This window comes from Talpa occidentalis, unplaced genomic scaffold (assembly GCF_014898055.3).
Source record: "Talpa occidentalis isolate TD23 unplaced genomic scaffold, MPIMG_talOcc4v2.1 talOcc4.17, whole genome shotgun sequence".
Classification (NCBI taxonomy): domain Eukaryota; kingdom Metazoa; phylum Chordata; class Mammalia; order Eulipotyphla; family Talpidae; genus Talpa; species Talpa occidentalis.
Window position 1 is genome coordinate 47,721,737 of NW_023601754.1, and position 23,725 is coordinate 47,745,461.

The 23,725-nt window shown below is 63.0% G+C and overlaps 2 protein-coding genes across 2 annotated transcripts; both read right to left on the minus strand.

The window, feature by feature from the left end:
• Nucleotides 1-138: 138 nt before the first annotated feature.
• On the minus strand, nucleotides 139-7,428 carry KLK13 (kallikrein related peptidase 13). Its single transcript, XM_037517105.2, has 5 exons — nucleotides 7,371-7,428; nucleotides 4,103-4,292; nucleotides 3,649-3,917; nucleotides 2,596-2,732; nucleotides 139-1,555 (listed from the first exon to the last, which is right to left on the minus strand). The coding sequence occupies exons 1-5, from the start codon at nucleotides 7,420-7,422 to the stop codon at nucleotides 1,367-1,369; spliced, it is 837 nt and encodes a 278-aa protein (XP_037373002.1). The 5' UTR covers nucleotides 7,423-7,428; the 3' UTR covers nucleotides 139-1,366.
• Nucleotides 7,429-15,468: 8,040 nt separating this feature from the next.
• KLK14 (kallikrein related peptidase 14) lies at nucleotides 15,469-18,914 on the minus strand. The gene is made up of 5 exons (XM_037517130.1): nucleotides 18,875-18,914; nucleotides 18,047-18,215; nucleotides 16,340-16,593; nucleotides 16,057-16,190; nucleotides 15,469-15,621 (listed from the first exon to the last, which is right to left on the minus strand). Exons 1-5 carry the CDS (start codon nucleotides 18,912-18,914, stop codon nucleotides 15,469-15,471), a joined length of 750 nt encoding a protein of 249 aa, XP_037373027.1.
• Nucleotides 18,915-23,725: the final 4,811 nt, after the last annotated feature.

Consider the following 23,725-nt stretch of genomic DNA (forward strand, 5'->3'; position numbering starts at 1 on the left):
CTCCGTTGTGGGTGCTGTGCCGGGCAGGTGCCCGCCCCTCCCTTTATCCTTGGGGTCTTTCTATGTCACCATCTCAGGTCTTCTTCCCAGGCCAGCCTGTTAAAACAGCAGCCCCAGCCCCCCACCCTCCCCCAACAAGCTAACACTCCCTGTCCTTCCTCGGCTGCCGCGGCTTGTTTCAGCATCCGATGGTCTGTTTCTTTGGTCGTCCTTCCCCGCCGTGGCCCTGGAAGAACGTAAACTCCACCAGGGTAGACGTTTTCATCTGTTTAATACACTGTCACTGTGTTTACAGCTGTGCCTGGCTGTGCTAGCCACAGTATTGGTTGAGCAAATAAAATTGCATTTACCCAAGGTCTGGGGCGGTGTCTGCACTTGGCCACCTGTGAACAGCGTCTGAGGAAAACATGCAACACTTTTTGGCTATTCTGCAAATTTGAGGGGTTATCAGTGAACCACCTCAGGTAATGTTGCTTTGGGAACCTTGCAGATAACTACAGAGGTGAGTGCTTGGCATCCGTCCTCCTGGCTGCGGAGTGGACCTGTGAGCCCTGGCGCAGAGCAGAAATCAGGCTGTGAGCTTTAGCACTCTCTCAGAGCAGGTGCTCCAGAGGCCGAGGGTTTAACCGCCACATCCTGGGGTCGATGGGCAGAGATGCAACAGCAGAAGATGCTGGACAAAGGTGTCTTTGGAAGAGCTGAGAAGGACAGAGGATTGGCTGGACAGTAGGGTCCAGGTCTGGAGGCCTCTTGGGATTCTAGAATGCTCTCCGCCGTCACAGGGGATTGGGAGTCAGACAGGCAGTAGAGGCCAGATGAGCAGGGTGGGGGACCCAGAATCACGTGAGAATGATTATGAGGGTCCGGTATTGGCTGTGATGAAGCAAAGGTGCGTAGAGTGCGATGGGGGAAAAAGATTTCGGGCACCTTAGAGTATTTCCAGGATGAAATGTCACGGGAGTTTAGAACCTTCTTGAGCACAAAACACAGAAGGACCTAGATCATTGGCAGTGAATAAATATTTGAAGGGGTACAGGAGGTTGTCCAGGAAGGACCCCCTCATGGGACCCCGGGCAGTGCCCGGCCAGCAGGTGGTGATCTGGGTTGACCGGAGACCGTTGGGGGACCCAGACATGCTCTCGGCTGTTCAGGGGCCTGGGGTGTTCCGAGCACAGCACTTGACGGGGAGGGGGTGACGCTGGGCAGAGCCTCAGTGCTCTGAGGCGCAGAATCTCGGCTGGAATCGCACATCGGAGAACACCGACCGTGGGTCAAGCAGAAGCCCAGGGGAGGGGCGGAGGAGGAGTGGCAGACCAGGCAAAGGAGGGCTCGGCGGAAGGAAGGAAGCGGAGATGCCACGCGGACTTTATTGTGGGCCCTTTGTCCACTTCCGCTCCTGGGCTCTGTGTTGGCCGATTATTTCCTGGATCCAAGACACATACCGAGACACCCGGGTGTAGACGCCCGGCCGGTTGGGCTGCCCGCAAGGGAAGTCCCCCCAGGAGATGATGCCGTGGAGTGCTCCATTACAGATCAGGGGGCCCCCGGAGTCGCCCTGAGTGGGGAGAAAAAAAGAGTGGGGTCTTTGATAGGGTTCAGCAAAGTTAGGGACATGGGGGGCGGTCAGTGAATGATGGAGGCACACATGGAGACAGTCAGTCAGGGGTGGAATAGAACGGAGAGGCAGATGGACAGACAGAGTAAGAGCGGGGACACAGACATCTGTGTCTTCTGCTACTTTTCTTGGATTCTCAATCACTAAAGTAGTGGCCGTTTACCTCACACACCTGTCCTGGCTTCCCTGGCACCAAGTCCCTCTTTGTCCCCATGCACCCCTACCTGGCTTCAGCTAGATGGTTCCTTGGTGCCATCTTATGACTGAGTTGGTAGGTTGGGTGCAAAACATACATACCCCGCTTTTCCCTGGGGCCAGGGCAGACATTACTAATCCATCAAATCACACATTCATTCACTGTCACACTCTTTCCTGCCAAACCAAAGTCCCGGCTAGGAAGCCTCCCTATGGGACATCGGTGTTTTTCACGGGACCCAGACTTAGTCCATCACAACCCCACAGAGTAACAGCCCAGGGCGCACGACGTAAGTCAGTGTAGCGAGAAAACACGCTCAAAAGGTTTACGTAAACTATTGGAAAGGGGCTGTTCTCTTCCCAGCAGCATTGCCTAGAGGGAAGGGAGCAACCCCAAAGCTGCTGGGGCCATTTTGACTTTGCATGGGAAGAGGTCACTCCGGGGCGAAGCTGAAATGGAAGAGAGAAGAGCTGAGCGCCGAGGAGCTCTAAGCACGGTATTTGCGCTCCTGATCCAGCTGGGCCTAAAGCGGGAGACACCCCTGGACTTTCCAGTTACGGAAGCCAGCGGCTTGCTTGTGGCAGTTGAGTCTCTGTCAGCTCCAAGCAGAACCTCAACAGGGTGCATCTCACACAGCAGCCATCGGAGCCTGGGCCAGACGGCGGCCTTTCTTCGCGGTGACTCTCATGCTGGGGCCATCTCTCCTGACCAAGCCTGGTTGCCCCAAGGCTGGAGTCAAGTCCTTCCCCCCGTCCCCCCATTCCTGCACCCACAGGGGTCTCACCTCGCAGGAGTCCTTGCCCCCCTCTTCTGTGCCAGCACACAGCATGTTGGGCGAGATCTTCCCGGGGTAGGCCTCATGGCACTCCTTATCCGAGCGCAGCTGGATGTTGACACACTGTAAGGTTTGGGGGTAACTCACTGGGGAGGAGAGAGAGGAACGTGTCAGGATATCTGGGCTGTGCGGGCTCTGGGGTGGGAGCGGGATGGGCAAAGGCGGAGAGAGATGAGGGAAGGGGTTGTGTCCAGGGAAAGGGTGAGGAACAGTGGAAGGCAAGGCGAGAAGGGGGTGCAGAGATGGGCAGGGGCTGGGAGGGACAGGGAGGACCGGAAGCACCTCAGGTGGAGCTGGTGCTGAGCAGGGAGGAGGGGATGGCGAGAAGCAGGAAGACAGGGCGAGGGGTAGCCGGAGGGGGGGCCACTGGAGAGAGCAGCAGCACTGGGGGAGGCGGGGGGGAAGGGGGAAGGCCCAGGGTCCCATCGAGACTGGCGTGGTCTCCATGCACGTGACGTTTATGTGCACGTCCCTGCACCTGACCTAGACCTGCCGCCACGCCGTGTTCTCTGGGGTGCAAGCGATGGCTCTAAGTAAACGTGCTTACGTATAATTCAGCTCGTGATGTATATGCCGCCGTCATTTGTAAGTTAGCAATTAAGGCTGGTTTATGCAGTTTGCGTACTCATCCAGAGGTATATGTTGCTGTAGCACACGCGGCATAGAGTGTGTGTTTCACGTATTTATATATTTAAGTGTTTTATATATTTACTTAATGCAGTTTCCATATAAACAGGACATAAATGACGTATTATTCGCAACACGATCTGTAGCCTTACATCTGGCTTTATAGTTACACGGTTATAGCTGGCTACGTAAAGGCTACATATGAGCACACGTTACGCGTGCGGTATGCCTGCAGCTGGCGGTGCAGCTCTTAGGACGTGGTGGCAACATACACGAGACGTGTAAATATATGTATTCTGATTCATCTTCTTACAGGCACAGGAGTCCTGTGGCCTGCCCTGCCCTCCCGTGCCGCCCCCAGGCCCCAGACCCTACCCTGGGGGCTGGTGGTGGTGCCCCAGCCAGACACGCGGCAGCAGGTGCCGGGCGGGAGGCAGTCCTTGCGGGACAGGGGCAGGAGGCGGACGCGGTCGGTGAGCCGCGCCGGGGCCTGCAGCTCCAGCAGCATGATGTCGTGGTCGTGGTTCAGGTGGGTGGGGCTGACCTGGTACCCGGGGTGGGGGATGGAGCGCAGCACCTCCCTCACCTGCTCTCCAGCCTCCACCTTCCCCAGGGTGTGCTTGCCCAGGTACACTTTGAAGCCCCTGCGGGTGCGGGAAGGGGTGGTTGTGAGAAGATCAACTCTGCACCCCCAGCCTCCACTCCTCCGTCCCACCTTCCAGACCCTCAGCTCCCGTCCTCTCTAAGTCCCCTTCCCCTCCACCCCCACCATCCCCACCTGAACCCCGAGTCCACCCTCCACTCCAGCCCCATCCGCACCCCCACATACTCCTTCAGACAGTGCGCCGCCGTCAGGACCCACTTGGGGTGGACCAGGACGCCCCCGCAGAGCAGCCGCTCCTTCACCAGCAGGGCCGCCTGCCAGGGCTGCGAGTGCGGGCGGCAGGGGTAGCCGCCGGGGAGGAACCCGCTGGTCCCGTTGGTGCCATTGATGATCTTGGGGTAGTCCCGAGAGGTGCCTGTGGAGAAGGGGAGAGTCAGAGAACCGAGGTGCGGGAGGAGGCCTGCAGCTGGGGCTCCTGGACTGGGGGCGAGGGTCAGGATTTGCTCTGGGTGCCCAGGACCCGTGAGTCATCTGGCAGCCTCGGGGTGTAGCCACTTCTGCGCGGAGGTGAGTCAGGCGAGAGGTGACCTCCTCGGCCACAGCAGCGCCGAGCCCGGCCAGGCTGGCAGGAAAGGTCATGGAATGAGGATGCTGCTCTTGGGTCAACAGGGTCCAGCTCCCCCACCTGCGCGTCCCCCACTCCCTCATGGAGGGGCTTCTGGGGGTGGACGTGAGGCTGGCCTGTGCGTCTGTCCAGGCAGTGTCCCCCCGCGTCTACTCACCCCTCGCCCCCCCACCCCTTCCCCACACATCTGTGGGTGTCTGTGCTTTAAATGCCGTCCAGGGGCTCCCGGATCCCGAACTCACACCCCGTCCCTCAGCTCGGCCTTTGAGCGCCAAACCCAACACTGTCAACGTGTCTTGGGCTTCGTGTCCTGGCTTGACCTTCGCAGCCAAATCTGTGCTCCCCATCTCTCTCCCATGCCTGTTCCGCCCCAATCCAGGACTTACCCGCACATCCCCCCCCCCCCCCCCCCCCCCCGTGCTTTCCGTTGTCCCGCACAGCCGGCAAGCAGCGCTGGCCCAGCCTCCGAGCCCACCCTCCCGGCCTGCCCCTGCCCCTTGGCCCCAGCACCCCCCTCTGCAGCGTGAAGGAGGACAAGAGCTTCCTAAAAGTCTCTGCCTGCCCCTCCCACAGCTCACTCTTCCCGGAGCACCCCAGAGTCTCTGAGCACGTGACACCAGGTCACCTCCCGGACTGGGCTTCCCTTAAACAAAATCCCCACGCTGCCCCCAGCTCAGGCCCCCTGGCCTCGAGGACGGCTCCTGCACCCTCTGTTCCAGCCTCACGGGCCTGCTCTTCAGCCAGCCAGCCCCTCCCACTTGCCCTTTCCTCTTTCTGGACAGTTCTTTGTCTAGTCCTGACCGTTGAGGACGGCAGCCACACGTGGCTGCCTGAATTTAAATTCATTGAAAGGAACTTAACCAGAATTCACTTCTTCAGTCACACGAGTCAAATTTTAAATGCCTAGTAGCCACAGTGGCCAGTGGCTAGCAAACTGGACAGCGCCCATGTCGGGATGCAGGTACATACCTCGCCCCGCCACCCCTGACCTCGCTGTGTGTGGTGGGTGTGGTCACTACTTCAGGGCATGGCCTCCGGCGAGGGGTGACCCGGCAGTGTGGACATGGCTCTGGAGGCCCCTGTGGCTCACCTCCCTGCGGTGGGCTGGGCCTGACACCCCTCCCCCCGCTGTCCCAGAGTGCCCACACCCCTGCATAAGCGGGGCGCTCTCTGATATCGCCCGAGCCACCTGCAGTCACCACTGGGGGGGGGGGGTGTCAAAAAGGACCAATTTCAGGCCACACACCCCATAGACACTGTTCTGTTCCGTCCAGCGGGACGGATTCCCCTCTTATCTGGCACATAGGGCAGTGACACAGCCCCTGCCTGCTACGCGTTAATCTAAATCTGAAAAAGGGGCTGAGTCTAAGAAGGCCATTGGGTCTAAAATCGTGCAGTCGGTTTCCTGGGCCCGCGGTGCAGGATGTGGGCACAAGCAGGCGCCTGGCCTGGGATCCTGACTCAGGCATCCTGGCCGCTGGGGGCAGGACCCTGTTGGCCTCTTGCCCTGTCTGGGGAGGCCATCTGGGGCGCGTCGCCTCACGAGGCTGCTCACAGGCAGCTTCACAGGATGTGCGATGGCTCCCAGCCCAGGGCGGGGCACCCAGCAGGGGTCGGTGCCAGTGCCCGGAGGACCCAAAGGAGAGCAGCCATCGCACCTTCAGGCCACGGGTGGTGCCACGGGCCTGAGGACCTCTCCTTTCAGGTCCCAGCTCGGGGCAGGTCCTTTGGGGGGCCTTGCAGCAGTGTAGCTGCCATGATGGCCTAAGCTCCTGGCTTGACTCCCTGGAGCTGTCACCTTGTGTCACTGTTGTAACTGACTATTACCTAATTATTTGGGTAATTGCTTGAATAATGTCTGCATCCTCCCGTCCCTGTCCCCGCTAGGGCCGGGGTGCTGAGAACAGACCGTGTGTCTGCTTGGAAAGCCTCAGGCGCAGCCCTAGAACTCAGCCCCTGCCAGATGAGGAGTGGGGGAGTGAAAGAGCGGCGGAGGGAGGGGACCCCTGAGGGCCCTGGGGCCTGAGTGAGGGGGTGGATGGCCGGTGGATAGTAGGAGTGAGGGAGTGGGGAAATGAGTGGATGAATGGCGAGGAAGCAGTTTCCAGAGAACTCCTTTGGGAAGGCAGGGAAGGGCAGCTTAAATGTGCGGAGAGGAATCTTGGGGGCCAACTTGGTGGAGTCAGTTAGCTTCGGGGTCACCCCAACCATTAGAGAAAGAACAGTTTAGAAGGTCCTGGAGTGGAGAGAGCACATGACTAATAAAAGAACAGTGGGGCTTGCCTAAGGGGGTGCCCTCTGAGAAGAGCCCCCTCAGGCGCTTCCCTTGTGGGGCCGGGTCAGGGAGTGTAATCACACGCATCTGGGCTGGACCGTGTGGCCTCTGGGGACCCCGTCTTGGTGTGGTCCCTCCTGGGCCTAAATGCCCTCCAAGGGGTGCTGGAGTAATGAAGCCTGACTTCCCTGTCCCTCTGGGCTGCCTGGGGCTAAGCGAGTCACCCGTATCACCTCCTTTTCGAGTTCACGGTGGCCCCCGTGGGGCTCTCTCCTGCGTCCTGTTCCGTTCTACAGATGAGCAGACCTTGGCAGGAAGACGCCATGCGCCCCCCTCGGGACTTGCACGCTGGTCTCCTCTGGGTCTGGGGGGCGCTGCGGAGGGCCAGGGCAGGGGCGGGGCTGGCGCCCCTGCGAGGGGGCTGGGGCCAGGGTGGGAGCGGGCCGGCCCGCGGGAAACCAGGTCACGCAGGGACAAGCAGGAAGCGCCGTGGGTCGTCCTCGCGGGACCGGCCCCGAGTGGGCGGGGGGCGGACCGCCCGGCCCGGCCCGCCCCCGGGGCCCCGCCGCCCCCGCCCCCGCGCAAGTCCTTACCGCCCGACGAGACCACGGTCAGCGCGGCGATCACCGCGGCCAGGGGCCACATGGCGGCTTCGGGGTGGGGGCCGGGCGGGGGAGGCTGCGGAGAAGCCGAAGGGATGTCAGGGCTGACTCTCGCCGCCACCGCCCCTGAAACGCCCCCCATCGGCGCTCCGCGCTCCCGGGTCTGGGATCTCCGCCTTCGCTCAGAAGCACCCGGCACCGGCACCGGCACCCCCTTCCTGCGCACGTCCCACCCGCGAGGACAGCTAGTAACGGGGCAGGGGTGGCGCGCGCCCCTTGCCCCGGGTGCCCGGCCCTCCACCCCCGCGCTGCGCCCGGCTCCGCGGCGCCCTCCCGCGTCTCCAGCCCTTTGCGGCTCGGCCTGGCCGGGGCGCGCGGCGTCAGGTCCCGAGCCCAGCGCGTATCGCCGCGTGCCCGCCCCCCGCCCCCCCCCCAGAGGCCTCTGTCTCCCGCGCCGCCCCGGCTCCTGTCTCCGCAGCCGCCCCCTCCCGCACCCGCTCTGCCCAGCGACGCCCCCACCCCGGCCCGTGCGGACCCTACCTGGGCGAGGGGCCCGGGGCGCAGAGCTTCAGCCGCAGGCTGCCAACTTCAGCCCCGACCCATGGCTTTTAACCCCTGAACTCCCTCCCCCAGGTGCCCCGGCGCTTCCCCGTAGCCGGCCTTCCCCTCTCCACCCCCATAGGCTCAGCGGGCTCGTGGCCGGCACCCCCAGGATGGGCTTGGCCCTGGGTTGGGGCGGAGCTTCCTGGACCCGCGGCCACCCCGCCCAGGCCCGATTTGAACCCACTGTGAACTTTCTGGCAGCAGGGCCCAGTTTAGAGGGAAGGGGGAAGCTCGTTTCCCGCTCAAACCCACCCTCCAGTCCCGCCGGCTCCCGCGCCTTCTCCTCCCTGCACCCCTGCACGTGCCCAGCCCCAGCAGCTCCCAGGGCGCCTTCCGCTGGCGTCTCAGGCCCAGTGTGAACCATGCCCCGCCGCGCGGACCCGATCCGTGGACAGCCTCAGCTCAAGCTTGTCTCCGCTCAAACCCAACACCCCGAATCCGTGCCCACCTCAGCTGGGGCCCCACTCCAGCCCCCGCCCTTTTGCCTTCTGAAGAAGACAGGGCTGCCCACAGGCCTCGCCAGCCCCTTCCCTGGACAGTCGGGGGAGAAAGGCACCTGAGGCGGCGCAGGAAGTCCACTGGCTCCACCGGATGGGGCAGAGGTTGGGCCTGGGAGAGCGAGTGTCAGATGGATGACCTTGGAGGCGCAGGGTCAGGTGAGGTGAGGGAGTTCGCAGAGACGGAGGTGCAGAGAGAGAACCAGGAACCGGACACCTCTGGGGGCCGGGGTGAGGGGAGAGGAAGGAGGAAGGGGAGGCGCTCTGGAATGAGCAGGCGGATCCGGGAACTGTGTCTGGGTGGGGTCACCAGCTAATCCGAGGGGGTGGAGGGGGCAGGTTTAGGGATTAGGGAGGACAGAGGTGGGGTCAGAATCTGGAAGGCAGCCAGGGATGGGCACGGGATGCAGTCTGGGGAGAGAGGAGAGCAGTGGCGTCCAGGCGCGCGCGCAGGCGGGACGAGCGCCCCCGTGGACATCGGCCTGGTCCACATGGGCAGAGTTCAAGTTTGGGGTCACACTTTAAAGGATCAACACTTTCCGTGAGGCGTCTCTGCCCGGAAGTCTCCCACATGCATGTAATGAACACACGTCAGGGATGTTTCGACGCTCAGTGAGTGGCTCAGCGGAGAGGTGGCGCAGCGGGCGGTCAGGGACCCTGAGATTCATTTGTACGGAGATGCAAACTTATCGTCCCTGGGGAAAGTTCAGGGCTGCTGCAGAAGCCCGGGGCTATTACGGACAAGGGCCATTTGCACCGACTGGCAATCTGTAACAACAGAGTGGTCAGCCTGCCTCCGGGCACTCTGCAAAGCCAGAAAGGAAAGCCAGAGAGCCCGTGGGACCAGCCGGCCCTCTGCTTTTTTCATCCCGGATGTCTGTCGGGTCCCCCTCGAAGTCTCACAACTCCCGCCCCACCGGGGAGGAAGGCGGTGGGCCCGGCGGGGTGGGCCCGAAGCCCGCACCGGGAAAGCCGTTGAGCTGGGAGGGCAGGGCCCGGGAGGGGCGAGGAAGGGGCTGCAGCTGGTTCTGGGGACGAGGCCGAGGTCGCGGCCCTGTGGGGCCGGGCAGGCGGCACGAGGAGGGTTGGGACGGAGCCGCGGCTGAGTTGGCGTCGAGGTTGAGCAGCTGACGTGGGCCCAGCGCAAGGCTGAGTGCCGGGGACGGAGCCCAGCGGGCGTGGCTGGGGTCACAGCCGAGGGCCACAGCAAGGCCGTGCCCTTCTTCACCCTGGGGTTCCCCCACCTCGCAGGCCGGCGCCGAGTGGGCACAGAGTTCGTGCTGCTTGGGTTCAGGCTGGGCAGCAGAAGGGAGGGGGCCGGTGCAGTGAGGTGACAGGCTGATGTGGGGCGCCAGGGGGCCCCTGCTGCTTGCAGCCTGGGGTCACGGGCTTCCCAGGAAGTCTCCTCTGTTGGGGAAGGGGTGGAATCTGCGGTGGCCGGCTGGCCCTGAGAGCAGCTCGGGAGGGGGTGCCGGGTTGGGCTGAAACCTTGCCCCTCCTCCCCTTCGCCTGGAGCAGACCCGAGCAGTGCCGGAGAAAGGAGAAGAGAGCGCTAGGAGAAGAGGCCCGGGGCTCAGACTCTGGAGCCACACTGGCTGACCACCGGTGCCTCGGTTTCCCCGTCTGTAACCGGCGCGGCCATAGCCGCGGCGTCGCAGGGGAGGGCTGGACGGGGAGAGCCTGACGCGGACCGGCCTGTTAAATCAGTACAGCGGAGATGGAGGCTGCCCGAGTTTCTTGGAGGCCCCACCTTAGCTTGGCTTCAAAATGGGGTTCTTTGTCAAGCAGGAACTGGAAGTTCTGGTTGGAAGCGCTGGCTGGGGCGAGAAAGTTGGCCCCACACCCAGGCCCTGGGGGAGAGGCCCTGGTGCCAACGTGAAGGGAGGGGGAGACAGAAGGACTCAAAAGGGAAAATCCAGGGAGAAAGAGGGTGGGTGGGAGAGGCAGGCGGAGGGGAGCCTGCGGGCACCGGCCCCTGCTCTGGGGCAGGAAGGTGCAGGGAGCCGAGGGCTGTGTGCCTTAGCCCGGATCCATCTGCTGAAGGCAGTGGGCCTTGGTCGCCATCTTTCCCACGAGCGACAAGCGGCCCTTTGCAGACCTCAGAGCAGCAAGCCCAGGTCGCTTCTCCCATCTGCCTGGCCTGTGCCATCCTCTGTCCCCCTCCACGTCTGCCTGGGAGCTGCCGCCCCTGAACCCCGCGCCCGTCCTGCTCGCCCCCCCGAAGACAGGCCTCCAGGCAGATGTCGCCCTAGCCTGTGTCAGCAGCTTCTGCCTTGCCGGTTCCACTGGCAGAGACACGGGCTCCAGGCTCCCCTGTTCCATCAGGGTCGGCACCGTCACCTCCTCCCCACCTCCCTTCTTGTCCTGCTGCTCCGGGTCCAGTTTTTGCTCTTGGCGCCAGCTCTCCTCTGAACGCTGGCCGCCCTCACCTGTCCATGCAGGCTTTCTCCCCGGTCCCCCACCAGACGGGCCCCATCCCCCAAAGGCCCACCTCACTGAACCCAGGGGCCAACTCTTTAGGGTTCATCTTGAGCATCTTGAGCTCCCAGCAGCGTTGAAGAAGCGAATCACTTCCTGTTGCTCGGGCGCTTCTGTGCTCGCCTCTGGGCCTGCGCCCTCCTGGTCTTGCTCAGGGCTCCCTGCTGCTCCCCAGCCGTGCCTGGCGCTGGCCCCTCCTCATCTCCCTGCTCCTGCGGGTGGTGCCCCAGGACCCTCTCCTCTGCTCACTCCACCCTTGCTCCCCGAGTGTCTCATCTGATCCCCGGGCTAAAGTGCCACCTCCACGCCGCCGGCCCCCCATGCTCCCGCTCTCAAGCTGCCTGCTTAGCCTGCGCAGCATTTCCATGCACTTAGCCACCCCCCACGCACCCCAAACAGGTTCTTCTCAGTTCCCGTGGACGTCTCCCTCGCCTGCAGCCCCTCGCTGGCACCCTGGTCTCACCCTGGAATTCCTTTCCTGGTGCAACCATGACCATCAGCTCCCGTTGGCCCGCCGTCGGCACAGACCCGGGTCCGCACTGCCCGCCCTGCGCCCGGCCCTGGCCCCGGCCGCCGCTGAGGCCCTGGGTCATTGCAGGAGTCCACTCGGGCTCTTCTCCCGCCGGCCCTGCACCGCCCCGTCTCCCCCACCGCGGGGCCTCCTCTTAGGAACCCTCCACGCCTCCCACCTTGCTTGGGGTGAACGGCAAGGCCTAGACCACCGGCGCCAGGCTCACCCCCAGCTCGGAACCCGGAGCCTGCCATTCCCACTGTTGGGGTTCAGAGGACGGGGCTCGGCACTGGGGTTCTTGGGTTCCTCTGAGAAAGAATTCGGCAGATGTCCCTGTCACCAGCGCATGCGCGTTCACGAAGGAAAGGGGCATTCACAAAGGAAAGGGGCGCCCGCGTGGGCGCCGTGGGCAGGAGAGCCGTGCTCTGCTGGGGCGGGGGTGCCCTTAGGCGGAATCACAGCGATTTGTTTCCGGGGAGTGAGATGGGGTTGGTCTGTGACCGATGGTCCCCTCTGCCTCCGCCCCCGGCACCCCCCGGCTGAGGGACCCACCCCAGACTTAAGGTTGGTTCACCCTGCCTCCCGCCTCCGGTATCTGTCCTCGGGAGACCTTCCGGCCTGGTCTTCTCTCGGCTCCGTCACGTGGGGCTCAGTGGCAGTACAGCACCTGCTGGGTCTGTGATGCCAGAGGGAACATTTCATGTGTGTTGATTTGAAACTGCAGTCACCACTTCGGGCTGATCTGGTGGCCGCCCCGCGGCCGGCACAGGCTAGAAAGGCGGCCCGAGAAACAGTCAGCTGGGCGGGCGGGCGCCGCCATGGGGCCAGGGCCGTGACCACATGGCCTCTCTGCTTGCTTGAGCCTCACCCCTCACCTGGCGCCCCTCCTTTGCACTCTGGTTCATCAAATCTGTGACACCATTGCCTGGATTCGCACTGTGTTTTGTTTTTTTTTAGGATTTATTTACACAAGCACTGGGTACAGTCAGAAGCACGGGAGGGTGAGAGAATCCACCAGAAGCCAGAGCGGGGAACACAACAGGCAGACTGACGAAATACACTGCTGAGGGAGCAGTGGGCGGCAGGAGAGGTCTGCGCGGCATGTGGGACCCTCGCTGGCGGCCGGGGATCGAACCGGTGCTGCAGAGGCTGCGGGCAGCTTCGCAACCCAGCGCTCAACCGCTGCACCACCAGGGGAGGCCCTGGATTTGCACTATTTTTTATACAACAGTTATAGAGCAAAATTCAAGCTTTCAGAGATAGAGCTGGCTTTATTAATGGCAGAGAAGCTGGCAGCATCCCGCCTGGGACACAGATTGGAGCCAGAGCTAGCGCAGCGGGGCAAGGTGTTTAGCGGGAGGAAAGAGGCAGGTCGGGGCTCTCATCACGCAGACCACCCCAGTGCAGACTGGGAAGCTGGAGCAGTTGGTCTGGGGCAAGGCTTTTGGGAGAGGGTGGAACTGCCGGGGGTCCTAAGCCTGGGAGGGCTGCTGGGAACTCCCGCTGGCCCCTGGTTCCGCTTTTTTAGCCCTGTTGAGCTGCTGCTGAAATGGCGACTGGATGCTGAGACACTTTCAAGACGCCTCCGAGTTTCAGAGATGCCAAAACAGGAAAGTGTTGCCGGGCAGCCCCGATATCAAATGGGTAGCCTGGCTGTGGGTCCTCACCCACGCGCTTCAAAGAGACTTATTAATGCTTAACTGCAGGCACACACAAAAGGTTAATAAAAGGCTTATTTACAAGGGAAGGGGAATGAGGAAATGTGCAATTGCGGGAGAAAAGAGGGAGATAAAGTCTTAAGTGCGTCCTACCCGTTCCCCTGCCCTTGAACCCCACTGGCACTCTGAGAGCTGGCCGCGAGCCAAGAAGGCCCCCCAAGGCCCACGTGTCTGGTTTTATACTAAACCTGGCTGCTTAACTCCACCCTCAGGTCCCAGCAGCCCTTTTGGTGAGGACAGAATTTGTCTTTCCCAATGTCCTGATGGCTTTGGTCTGGAGTGGGGGTGGGGTCCACAAAGCCTGCATGGAATTAGCTCAGGACATCCTTTCCCCCTGACAAAAGGAACGTGCACCCGAAAATGTACAACCTTGATGCACAGCAGAGAATCCAGAGTCCAGTGACCTTGAATCTAAGCGGCCCTGTGTCCTCATAAAAGGACGCGGCTGAGAGTTTGAGCTGCGTTAAATGTCGCGAGCCAGCACAGCCCAGCCACTGTTGCGACCCTTCCCTCCGCGGAGCTCCCCAGCTGCCCACATGAGCTCCCGGTGAGCCTGTACCACCTCGACAGAGGCGCCGCCTCGATTTCCTAGCGGCCTTTCATTACCAAACGCAGAGCTTTGGTGGCTTGGGGTGCCTCAGCCCACGGAACAGACCGAGACGAAGACTTGGTCTTTCCCAGCAAAGGGAGTTTAATGACTGAATGGAGCAGGAGACGGGGCTGGCTCCCAAGGTGCCTCTTGCGGCCCTCAGCGGAGTTAGGGACTTGCTGGGATCGTTGCATTGGGACATAGCGGGGGGGCGAGGCGGAGTCCTGGCCACGCAGGCGCAGTGGCTTCACGGGCGCGCCAGGCTCTTCAGGGGTCACTCACCCAGAAAACGGTGGCCTGGCACCTCCTCACGAGGCGCTCAGCTGCGAACCGCGAGCTCGCCAAGGCACTCCCCGCACGTGGTCTAACTCAGAGCCACGTGGCCCGTGGGCCTGCGGGCTGGTGCTGGTCTCCACATCCGCTCTGGAAACCTTCCACCTGGCAAGGAGCGCGAGTCCCCACCCTGCCCCTCAGCGCTCCCCGCCGGGGCATCCTCCACGCACAGCAGTTATTTCTGCTCCACTGGGCCCCTCGGTGGCCAAGACAGATGCCAAATGCCGCAGCTCGTCCTCGAGTGCCTGAGCCCATGAGGGGCCGACGGGCTGACCAGCGGGCGGTGTCCCTGGGCCAGGAGGTCCAGCGTCGGCCTTGAGGCCGCAGACCTGGGGAGCCTCAGGCACCGGGTTGGTGAGAGCGGTCAGGATGGCGAGTGGTTAGCAGTCGCTGACTGTGTTTTCAGCACGTCTGTGAGATGGACGTTTTGATAAAGGCTGTTTATATTTAGCAGAGCCCTAAACCTTCGTGGACAGGCCCCTCGCAGCTGGAGGAGCTCGCCCCAGCGCTCGCAGCCCAAACCCACTGCCCTTTGCTCCAGAGGGTTCTCCACCTTGGAGTGAAGTTCTCTGTTGCTGCGTCCCCTCCCGCCCCGGTGTGAGTGGAAGGAGCGTTGCGCTGGGTCTGGCTGGGCAGCTCCATGTCTGGCATCTAGAACAAGGCACAGGAGGCACCTGGGAAAGACTCAGGCCCGGCGCACAGTAGGTGCCCCTCGTTTGCGAGGCGGGAGAGTGGAGGCACAGTGGCTCCGGGAGAATGGAAATAACACTGCAAGGCGCTCTTCTTCCCGCAGAGGCGCCTGTGGGGAGGGAGGGCCGGCCTGGCGAAGAGCAGGCTCTGCCGGGACTTGAACTCCAGAGTGCGGTGACCTCAGCCCTCCGTGCCCAGATCCGATGAGGACAGAGGGCCTCTGTCAGGCAACCGCCGGCTCTTTGCCTCCCCTGCCCTGCCCCTTGGCAGCCATGGCCCCTCCCGGGGCTGGGGGAGGGCTGCCCCACCCAGGACAGGGGCAGCACCAACACCAGGGGTGGGGTGGGTGCTGGGGCAGACCCTGGGTGGCAGATGAGCCGTGGCGCCCATGGGCAGCTGTGTGCACATCTGCCGGGTGAATTAATGGAACATGGAACTGTGGGTTGTTCAGTTTTTATTATCATTACTTATCTGCATTTAAGAGACAGGGTTTTGCAAAGTGCCTTCTTTGGAGTATAGTGAGAGTTGCCTCAGGCCCCTGCCCCTGTACCTAAGGCCATCCTGGCTAAGACGGTGGGCGTCTGAGCCAGGCCCAGGATCAGGGTGTGGCTCCGAGGGAGGGGGCGGGGCCTGGGGCCAGGGGACTTGTCATCATCTGTCACCATGGTGATCATTTGCTCCGCATCGTTTCCTGGATCCATTTTTGGTACTTGCACAGGTTGGTGTAGACCCCGGGGTAGCCAGGCATGCCGCAGTGCTCCATCCCCCAAGATACGAGGCCCTGGAGCGCTCCTCTGCACACCAGGGGGCCCCCGGAGTCACCCTGAGGGGGAGAGGCAGAAGTGGAGACGTGGGGAAGGAGCCCGAGCAGAGCCCTTGAGGGTGGTGATGAGGGGACAAGGGCTGAGGTCCCCTACCCCCCAGAACGGGCGGGGGCACCTCCCTCTTGGCGGGTGTCGCCCTGTCCCGTGGCTCACTGGACCCGCTGCCTTGGTGCCGGTCCCAGAAAGTTGTGTGTCTGTGTGGCCCATCTCACCAGTTCCTCCTCCCGCTCTAAGAACTGCTCCTCCCACTTAGCAGAGGAGGAAACTGAGGCATCAGGGTTGAGTCTGCCCCCCAAGGGCATATGGCTGCCAGGCGGCCTGCCTGTGACGCTCCTTCATGGGGGAGTCTGCCCAGTTTTAGGTTCTTGAGAGCCCCTGTGCCTGAGTCCCAGCACGAGCCACTGCCTCCGTGCAGCCGCCAACCTGGGCCTCACCTGACAAGAGTCCTTCCCGCCTTGGGGGACCCCTGCACAGACCATGCCCCCGGTGATGCCTCCGTAGGCCTGGCGACACGTCTGGTCAGAGGAGATGTTGATGTTCACACATTGCAGAGAGTTGGGGTACCTGGCTGGGGGGCACAGAGGGTTACAACTGCCCTCAACAGGATCCAGGAGTCCAGGCCCCCAGCCCCTCCTCTCTCAGACCTGGGGTCCAGGCCCCCAGCCCCTCCCTCAGACCCGGAGTCCAGCCCTTCCTCTCCCGGATGCAGGTCCTCACCCATGGGACTGGCTGTGGTGCCCCAGCCGGACACGTGGCAGGAGGTCCCTGGGCTGGCACAGGAGGTGGCGAGCGTGATGGGCCTCACTGCCCTCCCCAGCCGAGCCCTGGGCTCCAGCCTCAGCAGCATCAGGTCATTGTCGTGTGTGCGGGAGTTGTACTGGGGGTGCGGCACCTGGCGAGCCACGCGCAGCACCTGCTGGGTGGCCTCCCAGCGCTTCAGGTTGTGCTTGCCCAGGGCTACCCGGAGGATCCTGGCCCGCGACCCCGAGAACAGAGAACAGGGCCTCTCAGGAGCTGGCCCGGAGCCGCCTCCCCCACCAGCTCCCTCTGTCCCCCTTGCTGGGCTGGTGACGCGTCTCCAGCTCCCTCCCTTTGCCCGCCAAGCCCACCCGCCCTGCTAGCCTCCCGTGCCCTCCCGCAGCCGGGCACCCCCCCCCCGCCCCCCAGCTGTGTTCTGGCTTGGGTGGAAGGTGAGGGTTGGGGGCTCTCGCCTCAGTCCCAGGCCCTGCACCTGCCGCTCCACTCCTGGGCTGAGTGAGACTGCGGTGGCCTGGCTCTGAGTGGCCCTCCCGGCCCTAGCCTGGCTTCTGGGCTCTAGACTCACGGAGCGCTCGGCTCTGGAGGCTGGTTCTAGATGGAGTCTGCACTGGGGGCTCTCTGGATGCTGGGGTGCGCTTTCTGTCCTGGGCAGCCTGAGGGTTCCGCATCGAGTTCTGCACTATGGTTTGCGTGTGGTTCTAGACACGGATGGGCACGTGTGTGGCCGAGTTCTGGGTCCTTGGCTTGAGACAGGGGTTCCGGCTCTGCGCCCCAGCTGGGCTGCGGCCTAAGCACCCACCTGGGCTCCTGGTTCTAGGACAGCTTCTGTCTCAGACTGAACTACTGTCTGGGCTCTCGGTTCTGCACTTTGGTTGAACCAAGGCTGGACCCTGGGCTCCAGAAGGAGCCTCAGGTTGCAAACTGGATTTGGGGCTACTTGCATTCTGGGCCTGGCGCGCCGGGGTCTGGGTTCCACAGGAGCTCCAGCCCTGACCCCCGAACTGGTCGAGCCACGGCGCGGGCTCGCCTCTGGAGTTTGACTTTGATGTTGGAGTCTGGCTTCTCGGTTCAGGTCTGAAACCTTGAAGGGGGCCGCGTTCTGTGATAGACGGGGCTTTTAGCGGTTGTTCTTTGCTCTGCCCTCCTCTATTCTTCCTGTCCGGGCTGGCTGAGGTGGCGTTTTAATAGCGGTCTTCACGCTGGGCCTCGGGTCAGAGAGGCGCGCTAGGCTGCACTCCGGGCTGCGCGTTACGTGAGGCTCAGGCCCCAGCTTCTGTCTCTGCCCTAGTGCCTGAGCCGCGCGGCCCGGCCAGGCGTGGGGTCCTAGGCGTGGCTGGCCCGCAGGTTCCGGGTGTCCTGCGCTGCTAGTGCAGACTTTGCCCCACTTCAGCGCTGCTCTGGAGTGGGGCCCGAGCCTTGGCCCCTGCAGGGCTTGGCCCCAGGTGGACCTCAGTGGAGCGTCGGGGTCTCGGTCCGTGCGGGGCTGCGTGCCGGTGTGTGGGCTCTGCGCTGCTCTCCGAGTCCGCCGCGTTAAGACTCACGCTGGATTCCCCATCCCGGGCTGTGCCTGCGCTTCTGGGCTCCTCCCTGCGTGGACCCTAAGCCGGGGACCGGCCCCCCGCTGGGGGCCACACGGGGCGCCAGACTCAGGAGGGGGGCACTCACGGGCGGGCGCAGTGGGCGGCGGTGATGGCCCACTGGTCGGAGAGCAGGGCCCCCCCGCAGAGGAAGGCTTGCCAGGGCCCCGCCAGCAGGGCCGCCTGCCAGGGCTGCGAGTGGGGGACGCACGTGTAGCCCCCGATGATCTTGTCGTCTCCTGAGCTCTGCGCCGCGGCTGGAGCGGGGGGTGAGGGGCAGATGAGCAGAGCCCGTCCGTCCCACCTCTTCAGGACGTCGGGGGCCCGTAAACCCTTCTTTCTTTGCTGCACCCTAGACCGCCCCTCTCTCTGCCCCACCCAAGTAGGAGGTGAAGCCCAGCAGGGTCCCCATTATTGCCCCAACAGTCGGGCAGCTTTCTGAGCCCCCTGCCCGCCCCTCCTCAGGGGATCCCACCCGTGGCCCCTCATCCAGGGCCTGAGCCCCACCTCTGTCACTTTTTCACAGCACACTGCACCCTCCCCCCCTCAGTGCCTCCCCAGCATGGTCATGGAGCACCCGTCCATTCCCCGTGCTCCACTTGATGTGATCCCCAAGACCCACCTCTGTGCCCCACACCCACTGTCCCCAACACCCCAGCCGGGAGAATCCCACCCCCGCCCTCACTGTTGGGAACTCCCCGCTTTCCCGAGGCCACGTCTCCCCAGCACACTCCCCCTGCTGTGGGGAGCTCCACCGTGCTCCCCAATTCCTCGTTTCTCCTCCACTTCCCGTGACTGCACATGTCCAGACAGGGTAGGACGCTGACCTTAGGCCCCACAAGCCCCTGGACACCCAGTCCCGGGCCCCTCTCAGAGTCTCGGGGGCTCCCTACACCAGACCCCTCGCCGGGCTTACCTGCGGCCAAGAGCTGGAGTGCTGTCAGCAGGAGGAGCATGCTGGGCGGCAAACGCAGAGGGGACGCGAGACACCGGAGAGCCGGGGTTCGGGGCCGGAGGCCGAGACTAAGGGGCGGCATGGGCGGGGGCGGAGAGTCGGGGCGCTGGCGGCGGGAGGGGGCGCGGGCCGGGCACCGTCCTGCCCGCGTGTCTGGCGTGGATATGGGGGTGCCGTCTCTCCCTGTCACCTGGAGGCCTTTTATCCCCGCTCTGGGCGCCGGCCCTGCCCACTCCCCTGGACTGTTTTATTGCGTCCTGGTCCCCGTTCCAGGAATCCCAGCCGTCTCCTCCCTCCCGCTCTGGCCAGCAGCACCCACAGACTAATGACACCTGCGGCCCGCCCAGGAGACGGTGTGCTCTGGGAGGGGTGCGGGAGTGGGACCCCAGGGCCAGGGCAGGGTGGACGGGCGCGGGGCTCGGGGGCAGGTGCTGGGAGCGGCCGAGGTGGGGCCGGCTGGGCCAGGAGAGGCCGCGGGGAGGAGGGAGAGGCCGGGAGCCTGCGCGGTGACGCCTGCGGTGGAGCACGGGGGGAGGCCTGTGGGGCGCTGGGTAGGCCGAAGGGTGGGAAAGGCCAGGCGGGCAGGGCCGGCCCGGCGAGGTGGGGTGACGAGCGGAGAGAAGCCGGGAACAGGCAAGAAGGGAGCAGAAGAGGAAGAGCAAAGAGGGTGTGCCCCTCCCGTGCCCGCGTGATGGGGGCGAGGGGCCTGAGAGGAAGGAGACATGGGCAAGAGGGAGGGCGGGCAGGATGAGGCAGGAGAAAGGGGGGAGACAGGGGTGCTGGGGACCTGGACAGGGGGACAGGGAGGCAGAGGCCAAAGGCCAGAGCGAGGGGCAGGGCGTGGACGCCGGCGGGTGGCTCCACTCCCGAGTTCTGGGGTCTGGTGGTCATCGCAGGCTGGGGTCGGGGGGCAGCCCCTCCCAGGAGGCAGGGAGAGGCTCCCCGGATGTCCCCCAGTTTGGTGTGCAGGGACAGAGGCTGCGGAGGGCAGGGGTGTGGGAACGGTGAGAGCCGGAGGCCGGGCATGGGGGGGCGAGGGCCAGGGCGAGGGGCCAGGCACAGAGTGGTGAGGCGGGAAAGCGTTCTAGGCAGCTGAGGGGGGGCCCTGAGTTTGGGGGACCTGTTCTCACTCAGGGCAGGGCTCACAGCCCTCAGCCCCTCCCCCAGCCTCTTAAACTCCCTAATGACTGCAATTTGCCTCTGGCCCGGCTGCCCAGCCCGGACCACCACGCGGTGACTCAGGGGGCCCCTGCGCACCCTCCCTCGACCCCAGGCTGCCTCCCAACCGCTTTCCTCGCTGGCGCGGGCCGCTGGCCCTGGGTCCATCTGCAGCCTCCGCTCCCCCGGGCTGGCCTGCAGAGGGGCCCCTGCAGGAGGTCCTGAGCCGAGAGACACAAACAGCAGGACCCCCCACCACCCCCGTAAAGAGGATGACCCTTCTGGGAACACAGAGGTGCCCCCGCCTCAAGCAGCGGCTCCGGGCGGGGTCGGTGCTTCGTTCCTGGCCCACACTTGTGCCAATAAAATGCAGCTCCTTGTTCTCAACCCCAGGCCTCCAAAACTTGAATAACCCTTTTTTGTTTTTAAAGATTTATTTATTTTTTATACAAGAACCGGGGGACAGGCCAGATGCGCGGGAAGGTGAGAGGACTCACCAGAGACAGAGCAGGGAGCAGAACAGGCAGACTGACGAAATGCACTGCTGAGGGGAGCAGCGGGGAGACAGGAGAGGGCTGCTGCGCCATGTGGGTCTCTCCCGGCCGGCCAGGAATGGAACGCGCGCTGCGGAGGCTGCGGACAGCTTCACAGTGCGACGCTCAACCGCCTGCTCCACCGGGGAGGCCTGAATAACCCTTTCTTAACAGGGGAGGCAGGCTGTGAGTTTGCTTCCTGCCCTTCTGCCAGGGGACTTGCAGTAAATCTCCTCTCAGAACTGAGGGCCACGGGCTGCCCTCATGCCCACCGGGCGTGAGTCCGTTGCTCGTGATAGTGAGGGGCTCGGTGGGCGTAGCTTCACCTGAGGAGACTGTTCAGAGCGAGAAGACCAGGGTTATCTGCCGGGGACCCTAAAATGGTCCCTGTAGGGGCGGGAAGAGGATACCCTGGGGGTGGGGGGGTGGTCTGAGATTGAAGATTGAGGAGGAAGAGCAGAGCGAGGAGATGTTGAGGAAGTTGAGGCGACTTGAAGTGGGGTGGGGTGGGATAGAGCAGGAGCAGGGCTGGATAAACTGCAGGGGTCTCGGGCATGTCGGGGAGGAGGCGGGGGGCGCACGGTGAAGGCAGCGAAGGCTGGAGTGAGACCAGAGCATCTTCGCACGGCCAGGCCCGGCACTGGGCTCTGTGTGGTTTTCAGTCTCCTGAGCAGCTTCTCACCTCGGTTCTCACCTGCCCAACCGCACACGAGCAGCTGCCCCTGGAGATGAGCTGGCCTCAGCCGCCCCAGAAGAACAGAAAAATGTTTTAAAAACATTTTATTGTGGTAAAATATACAGAACAAAAAGTGTTTATTTTAGCCATTTTAAAAAATAAATTTTGGGCCTCCCCGGTGGCGCAGCGGTTGAGCGCTGGGTTGCGAAGCTGCCCGCAGCCTCTGCAGCGCCGGTTCCATCCCCGGCTGCTCCCCGGCCACCGGAGGAGGGTCCCGCATGGCGCGCAGACCTCTCCTGCCGCCCGCTGCTCCCCTCAGCAGTGTACTTCGGTCCTTCTGCCTGCTCTGCTCCCTGCTCTGGCTCTGGTGAATTCTCTCTCCCTCCCGCGCTTCTGACTGTACCCAGTGCATGTATGGATAAATAAATAAATCTTAAAAATAAATAAATAAATAAATAAATTAAAATAAAATAAAAATAAATAAAAAATAAATTTTATTTATTTTTGCATAGAACTGGAGTGCAGGTCAGAAGTGTTGGGGTGGAGTGAGAGGATCCACCGGAGACAGAGTGGGGAGCAGAACAAGCAGACTGAAACACACTGCTGAGGGGAGCAGCGGGGAGACAGGAGAGGTCTGCTGCTCCATGTGGGTCAGCTCCCTGGCGGGGGATGGAACTTGTGCCACAGTGGCTGCGGACAGCCCCATAGCGCTGAGACTAACCCCTGCGCCACCAGGGAGGCCCGTCCAACACCGCTTGAAGGCATTTTTCTTAAGTTAACTTGCCGACCCCTCCCCGTGGCCCCCCGAGAAGGGCGCTCTGCTGTCCTAGTGTACAGAACACAAGGTCAAGTTGCCGGCCCAGGGTTACTCAACACTGAGGGACGGCACCACGGTTGGAGTCAGGCAGACGGCACTCAGCCCCCACAGGGAGCACGCTGCCCAGAACAAAGGGCCGATGGTGCAACGCCACCCCTGGGATTAGCCCAGACAAAAGGAAAGATGCCTCTTCCATTGCTCCAGGAAGGAAGAAGGAAGGGCAGGTGAGGTTGCTGGTGGGTGTGGGCAGGGTGGCAGGAAGTGGAGGGAGGGCCTGGCTGGGTGGCTTCTGTTGCTTCTGGGGAGACTGAGGCCAGCTCATCTCCAGGGGCAGCTGCGTGTGGGGTTGGGCGGGTGAGAACAGAGATGAGAAGCTGCTCGGGAAAAGGTCGCCTCTGGAATGTAAAGAGGCAGCATCTGAGAAGCTGGAAGAGCTCTGGCTTTGCTTTTCTCCAGCAAAGAGCAGACTGGGTGATGGCAGGAGACAGCGGCGCTGAGCATGAGAACAAAGGGGTGGACTGTGGTGTGAAGGAAGTGGGAGCAGAGGGGCTCAGGAGGGAGGCTGATGTGGAGGAACAGGTAGGGCAGACCCACCCACAGCCCTGGAAGCCTGGGAGGCCGTGGTCAGGGAGTGGGATTTTGTGGTTTCAGAGGTGGGGCCCTTCCAGATGGCGAGAGGAACCAGGGCGTGAATGTGGGAATGGGTGACAGGGAGTCCTCTTCCCAGGGCTCCCGACCTCCTTGGTCCACACATGCCCATCTGTCTCCACTTACACCACAAACCAGGCACCTCGCCCAGGGCTGCTTGACAGCCGTGATCACATCTAATCCTCACAACAGCTTTATGAGGTTCCACACTGATTAGGGCCACATGACCAGCGAGGGCCCTGGGAGAAGTCACCAGTGGCACATCCGAGGTTAGGACTGGGGTCACCTGTCAGACTCCATGACACTCTGGCTCCCGGTCTGCTTCCACACCATCGAGGGCAGGGAGTTCTGCCTGCCTTGCTCCTCAGTGCATCTCTACCCCCAGGAACAGCACTGGGGGTGCTGCAGTGAGTGTCAGTGTGGTGAGCACACAGCCCTCCCCTCTCTCTGGCTGGTCCCCAACCAGGTCTGTTCGGCAACTTTCCTGGCACCTCCCTCGTGCCATAATCCCCCCATTGGCTCTCCGGGGTGCACACAGTTACTCCCATTCTACAGATGAGGGAACTGAGAGAACTAGGTCAGTTGCCCAACATGCCATGGTGAAGAAGTGGTGGAACTAGGATTTGAACCCCAGCCAGCTGACTCCATGCCCCTCTGTTGATAAGCTGGTGTGTCCCTTTGACGGTGCAGGCTGGGTCTGGGTCCTCTCTCCAATGTCTCGGAGTCAGCAGCTGTACCTGTGTCTGCCACACCACCTCTGGCGGCGCACATGGGCACCTGGGTGCTGGGCTCCCAGCACCAGCATCCCTGCCGTGCCCCCTGTTTCTGCCATCTTCCTCTCATTCCTGCCCCCGCCCTCGGAGGCTTCTGGCTTGTAAACAGCTCTGTCCTTGTCCGCAGCTGCTCCCTGGCCGTGGTCCTTGATCCCTACCACGCTCCCACCTCCCACTTTGGCAATTCCTGTCACCATAGCTACAGAA

Excerpts from the sequence above, each read along its gene's own strand:
- KLK13 (XM_037517105.2), bottom strand. The coding sequence starts at position 7,422 with ATGTGGCCCCTGGCCGCGGTGATCGCCGCGCTGACCGTGGTCTCGTCG. Across the intron at positions 4,293-7,370 it reads GACCGTGGTCTCGTCGGGCG|GCACCTCTCGGGACTACCCC; the intron begins GTAAGGACTTGC and ends CCTTCTCCACAG. Across the intron at positions 1,556-2,595 it reads GGGGCAAGGACTCCTGCGAG|GGCGACTCCGGGGGCCCCCT; the intron begins GTGAGACCCCTG and ends CTCCCCACTCAG.
- KLK14 (XM_037517130.1), bottom strand. The coding sequence starts at position 18,914 with ATGCTCCTCCTGCTGACAGCACTCCAGCTCTTGGCCGCAG. Across the intron at positions 18,216-18,874 it reads ACTCCAGCTCTTGGCCGCAG|CCGCGGCGCAGAGCTCAGGA; the intron begins GTAAGCCCGGCG and ends CCCCCGCTCCAG. Across the intron at positions 16,594-18,046 it reads GCCGCCCACTGCGCCCGCCC|GATCCTCCGGGTAGCCCTGG; the intron begins GTGAGTGCCCCC and ends GTCGCGGGCCAG.